The 5,782-nt window shown below is 66.3% G+C and overlaps 1 protein-coding gene across 3 annotated transcripts in view; it reads right to left on the reverse strand.

Annotated features, from left to right (window-relative positions):
• Positions 1-632: 632 nt before the first annotated feature.
• The window catches only part of AMHR2 (anti-Mullerian hormone receptor type 2), a 6,573-nt gene continuing 1,423 nt past the window's right edge, over positions 633-5,782 (reverse strand). The window contains exons 4-11 of one of the 3 annotated variants that reach the window (XM_006030582.3): positions 4,596-4,676; positions 4,269-4,408; positions 3,533-3,760; positions 2,830-2,944; positions 2,501-2,661; positions 1,562-1,709; positions 1,018-1,154; positions 633-923 (exon numbers count right to left, since the gene is read on the reverse strand). In XM_006030582.3, the coding sequence (XP_006030644.2) occupies positions 795-923; positions 1,018-1,154; positions 1,562-1,709; positions 2,501-2,661; positions 2,830-2,944; positions 3,533-3,760; positions 4,269-4,408; positions 4,596-4,676 (1,139 nt within the window). In that variant the 3' untranslated portion in view covers positions 633-794. Of the gene's footprint in view, positions 924-1,017; positions 1,237-1,561; positions 1,710-2,500; positions 2,662-2,829; positions 2,945-3,532; positions 3,761-4,268; positions 4,409-4,595; positions 4,677-5,782 lie in introns of those variants that run through there. The other 2 variants (XM_006030583.3, XM_025212282.1) reach the window with 2 other exon arrangements.

The following is a 5,782-nucleotide window of genomic DNA, read 5'->3' on the forward strand; positions in this document are numbered from 1 at the left end:
GGTCCTCCCCCGCCTGCCTCAGTTTTCCCTGGTGTCCCCCCCCGCCTGCCTCAGTTTCCCCTCGGGTCCTCCCCCGCCTGCCTCAGTTTCCCCTGGTGTCCACCACAGCCTGCCTCAGTTTCCCCTGGTGTCCACTTCCGCCTGCCTCAGTTTCCCCTGGTGTCCGTCACTGCCTGCCTCAGTTTCCCTGGTGTCTGCTCCCGCCTGCCTCAGCTTCCCTTGGGGGCCCTGGCAGTTTCCCCTGCCAGGCCTGGGGGGCGCAGGGGGCAACACCAGGCCCTGCCCGGCTCAGCTGATGTCCACCACAGCCTGCCTCAGTTTCCCCTGGTGTCCACTTCCGCCTGCCTCAGTTTCCCCTGGTGTCCGTCACTGCCTGCCTCAGTTTCCCTGGTGTCTGCTCCCGCCTGCCTCAGCTTCCCTTGGGGGCCCTGGCAGTTTCCCCTGCCAGGCCTGGGGGGCGCAGGGGGCAACACCAGGCCCTGCCCGGCTCAGCTGAGCACCGATGAATTAATTGCTCCCGGCAGCGCTGGGGCCACTGGGTCTCTGCAGGTGCCCACTCGGGGGGGCTCCAACCCGGGTGCCGGGGGCAGTCTCAGCCCTTCATTCAAGCCGGGGCACTCGCTGGGTGACTTGATCACACACTTTTATTAGCAAAGGCGCGTCGCGGATGAAACCCGGAGCCTTCAGCTCGCCCCGGTCATTGCCGCCGTCCTCAAGGTGGCAAGGATGAGCGGTGAAAAGGGATGTGGAAATAAGGAACCGTCTTCGGCCTCGCGTCCGGGTGCCCAGCTGGCTCAGGGCCCCCCTAAGGGAGGCTCCGGCCCCAGCTGCTGCAGGCGCTGGTGGGCGCACTTGGCCGTCAGCCGGGCTTCGGGGTCGGGGTCCCAGCAGTCCTCCAGCAGCTCCTGCAGGCAGCCAGGGACCTGGCAGAGGACAGGGGGGCATCAGGGGCCGCCCTGGGTCTCAACCTTGTAATGGAGGGGTGTAGCCCCTGTACCCCCCCCTTGTTCCCCTTACCCCTCTGGTGCCCATCCAGGCCTGCGGGATGGCTGGCCTCCGCTGCTGCTCCACCGCCAGCCTCCGCAGCGCCGTGGGGCTGGGGCTGCTGCCCAGCTCCGCCTCGTAGGCCAGCCGAAACTCAGGGACGCTGCAGCCTGGGGGGGGGCACAGCCAAGGGAAGGAGCCGATTCTCCCGCCAGCCCCACCCTGGGCACTGTACGTGCCCCCTGAGATCTGCTAATGTCACAGTCCACTGCATTACGGGCATGGCCTAGGTGCCCGGGGAGTGGGGGGCACGATGCTATGTAAAGCAGCCCTGGGGCTGCCCAGCCCTAGATGACCCCCAGGCTGGGCAATGCCCCCTGCTCCCAACTCAGGGGCTCCTTCCCCTCCCCCCCCACTGGTCCTGACTGCACCCCCCGGGCTGGGGGGGCAAGGGGCGAGTGTGGGTGCTGTTCCCCTGGTGCCTGCCCCCACCTGCCTCAGTTTCCCCTGGTGTCCCCAGTTTCCTCTGGGGCCTGTGCCCGGGTGCAAATTGGAGGCTTGAACCCGGGGCCCTCACCTGGGAAGAGCGCAGGGCAGCGCATGAGGATCTCCCAGAGCACCAGGGCAAACGCATAGACGTCGGCCTGCTTCAGCGCACAGCCCCAGCGCCGCAGGTCCAGGCTCTCGTCCAGGATCTCGGGGGCCATGTATCGCTGTGTCCCCAGCTGCCGGAGCACGCGCGCATGAGCGCACACATGCACTGGGCTCTCATGAGCGCACACACTTGTAAGTGCCGGGATGTGTGTATATAAGTGTCTGGGCATGCCAGCCTCTTGTGAGTGCACACGCATGTGAGATCATGCACATGCGGGCTGTCATGCACACACGCAGGTTCTCGTGAGCACATGTGCACGTGAGTGCACACACACATGCGTCAGGCTCTCATGAGCGTGTACACGTGTAAGTGCATGGACATGCCAGGCTCTCATGAGCACATGCAGATATGAGCACACGCACGTGTCAGGCTCTCGTGAACACATGCACATCCCAGGCACTTGCGAGCACATGCACAAGTGAGTACACACACTCATGAGCACATGCACACACAAGTACGCGCACACACACTAGCCACATGCTCACGAATACAGACCCACACGTCTCAGCCACTTACCCATGCACATGCCCAGCCCCACACACATGGCATGCCCACATTTGGACATGGCTGGGTTGAAAGTTGCACACACAAGTACCAGCCTGGCACACCCCAGTAACAAGGCTCATACGCACCAGGGGTCACTTCTGGTGCACCCTGGGGCCAGGACTCACATGCAGCTCTACCCCGGCTGTGAGGCTGGCACATGCAAGTATCCATGTGTGCACATGCCTGGGCTGAGATTTGCACCCACTGGTGCCCATGTTTGCAGCTCTGGATCACAGCTTGCACGCGCTAGTGCTATGGCTTGCATGTGAGCTCCTCCCTGTCCCGCCCCCCCGGCCCCTCTGCCAGCCCCGGTACCTTCCTGATGGCGGTGGGCGAGCGGTCCCTGGGCCAGGCCTCGGGGCTGGTGGGCAGCACTATAGCCAGCCCAAAGTCAGCGATGGTGCAGGCCCCGTCGTCCCGCACCAGCACATTCTGGCTGCTCAGGTCCCGGTGGGCCACGCTTGGCTTGTATAACCCTGGGGCGTGCAGGGGAATGCAGGGGAGGTGGTGAGTGGGGTGCCAGAAGTCCCCCACCCAGGGGAAGGGGGGGCATGGCAGAGACCCCCCAGCTCAGCTCAAGCCTGGGCCTCCCTCAGCCAAGCTTGGTGCATGGGGGCTGGGCAGGCAGGTGGAGGGGGTCTCACCATCACGCCACAGCTCGTCATGGAGGAAGGCCAGGCCGCAGGCCAGCGACAGCGCCAGGCGCACGGTGCCCTCCCAGGGGCTGGCATGTTGACCCAGGAAGTACCGCAGGGAGCCCTGCGGATGGACAGATGGACGGGGATGGATGGACCCCTCTTGCTCCCAGCCCCCAGGGACTGGCAGGGCCTGGGACCCCACTCTGTTCTCTGTCACTTCCCCCCTGCTCGCCCACCCTGTCTGCCCCGTACAAAGCTCTCAGGTCCGACAGAGCCCCCCCACCCGGAGACACCCCTGCTCCCCCCACCTTCCCTGTGCTGAAGGAGGAACCCAGGAGTCCCAGCATCAAAGCCCGTGCTCTAACCACTGCCTCCGCTCCCACCCTAGATGGGATGAGAACCCAGGTGTCCTGGCTTCAAGCCTCCTGCTCTGGCCATGAGGCCCTGTCCCCTCCAAGCCAGGTGTCCCAGCTCCCAGGTGCCTAGAGGCCTCCAGCCCCCTGCTATGCAGCCTGGCCCCCGACACCTGCTGACCCCGGCATCCCGCCCCTGCAACCCCAGCCTTGCCCCCAACCCCCTGTACTCAGCTCTCATCTGCACGATGGATGGATGGGGACAGACCCAGGACCCCAACCCCAGGCCCCAAGAGCTGCCCCCCTGCTCCAACCCCCCATACAACCCAAATACCAGCCTTGAGGCTGTGACTCACTTGGGCATAGAGTGGCATGACCAGCAGCCCACCTCGCCTACTGGGCCCATCCCCCCGCCTGGCCTCCAGGAGCTGGACCAGGTTGTCATGGTTCATGAGAGGCCGGCTCAGGACACCCCACTCAGCTGCGAAGTGCTGGTCACTGGCGGCAGGGAAGGCCTTGATCACCACGGGCACCCCCCGCAGGGAGCCACGCCACACCATCGAGAAGCGCCCGGTCTGCAGGACCTGTGGGCACAGACCCCGTCTAATCCAGGGCACTGCTGGGGGAAAGCTTGCAGCACTAGGGGGTCAGGCTAGGGCATTGGTCAGGGGAAGCTCCCAGCACCGGACCCAAGCCAGGACACTACTGGGGGAGGGGAAGCTCACGGCACTAGGGGCCAGGACAGGGCACTGCTGTAGGGGAAGCTCCCAGAGCCAGGGTGTAAGTCAGGGAACTGCTATGGGGAAGCTCACAGCGCTGGGGTCCAGTCCAGGGCACTGCTGGGGGGAAACTTGCAGCACTAGGGGCCAGGCTGGGGCATTGCTGTGGCGAACCTCACCATGCCAGGAGTGTAGGCTAGGGCACTGCTGTGGGGAAGCTCACAGCACTGGGGCCAGGCTAGGGCAGTGCTGGCCTATAAACCTGCTTGACCTGGCCAAGGCCCTGCTTCCCTCTCCATCCCACTGGTGCCAGGGGAGGAGGGTGACAGATGCCCAGGGGCAGCCCCCGGTGGCAACCCACCCCAGCCCAGACCTGTAGGAAGTGAAGCGCCGGCAGTTCCTGGCTGGGGGGGTCCCTGGGGAGGGCAGAGCTGGGGCCTGGGCCCCCCTTGGCATGCTTCCCCCGGGCCCGGCAGCTCAGCAGCATGGAGAAGACCTTCACTCGCCACAGCCCTGAGGGGAGACACGGGTCACCGGGATCCCCAGCACTGTGGGGCCAGAGAGCCACAGCACCCCAGCCAGGGTTGCAACCACTGCCCCACGCCCTTGTGGCACCCCCCAGTGCCCATAGCAGCATGGTGCCCCCTCCACCCCCAACCCAGGGCAGGGCTGGCACCCCACTCGTCCAGGCCAGGTGTACCTAGGAGGGCCAGGCAGCCCAGGAAGAGCAGGACAGCGCCCGCGATGCACAGGGGCCCGGAGGGAGTGGAGGCCGAGGACGCTGCGGGAGGCAGGGAGAGGGGTGCAGACAGGCACGGCCCCCAGCAGCCATGGCCCCTGTGGCAAAAGCATGGCTCCCCCAAGCCGTGGCTGGGGGCCTTCTGAGACATCCCCCCCTCTCCTGCTTGCAGACAGGGCAGCTTGAGGGTCAGGGGGTAGGGACGGGCGGGGGCTGGGAGCCAGGCTATCTGGTTCACATCCAGAGTTTTGGGAGGCAGCCGGTGGGGCCTGGACTCCAGTGGAGAGAAGGCAGGGGGGCAGGGGTGTCTCAGGGTGGGGGCCAGAGGTAGAAGCAGGTTTTGTGCCCAGGAGGCAGGCAAAAAGGGTCGGGGGGTGGGAATCAACCCCTCCTGGGCTGGCCCAGGCTGCAAGCCTCCAGAGCTACCCCACTGGGGTCCAGCTGGACCAGGTGAAAGCTGCCCTGGAAACTAGCCAGGTGTCCGGACCTCCCCAACCTGCAAGAACTGGGAAGAGAACCCAAGTGTCCGGCCAGACCCCCCGGGGCCCCGTGGCAGGGGGCTCCACGGGCCAGGCGGGGCTGTGTGAGCGCCACAGTCCTGGCTCCTACGGGTTTATCAGGCTGGCCCAGGCCCCTCCGCCTGGCGCCCACCCCAAGGTCTCAGCAGCTGGGCCCAGAGCTCAGACGCAGACTCCCCCACGGGGCAGGCGGAGGCTGCACCTGCGAGGGGGCTGCTCCATCCCGGCAGGGCAGAGGGGCCTGCTGAGGGCTGTGGGGGGCATGAAGGCGAAGGGTGGGGGGTTGGCAGGGCCTGGAGGCCCCCCCCGACAAATAAGCCCAAGCCAGCCCCCTCTCTTGCACCTCTGCTTGGCTGACCCCCATATCCCTGCCCAGAGCCTCCTGTGACCCCAGCCGGCCCCGGCCCCGGCCCCCTACATGGAGCTCTCGTCTTTACGAGGGACCCCTGCCCCAGCCCCTCTCTGAGCCAGCTCTGCCAGGCTCTGGACCCATATCTGGGGCTCCCAGGCCTGGCCTAGGGCCCTTGGGTGCTCCTGGGGGGTGGGGGGGGAGCAGCCTGAGGTGAGAATGGGAGACCCCCAGATCTCTATAGCAACTGGGACCCAGCCCCAGGCCCGCCGTGGGGGCTG

This window comes from Alligator sinensis, unplaced genomic scaffold (genome assembly GCF_000455745.1).
Source record: "Alligator sinensis unplaced genomic scaffold, ASM45574v1 scaffold1542_1, whole genome shotgun sequence".
NCBI classification, from domain to species: Eukaryota; Metazoa; Chordata; order Crocodylia; family Alligatoridae; genus Alligator; species Alligator sinensis.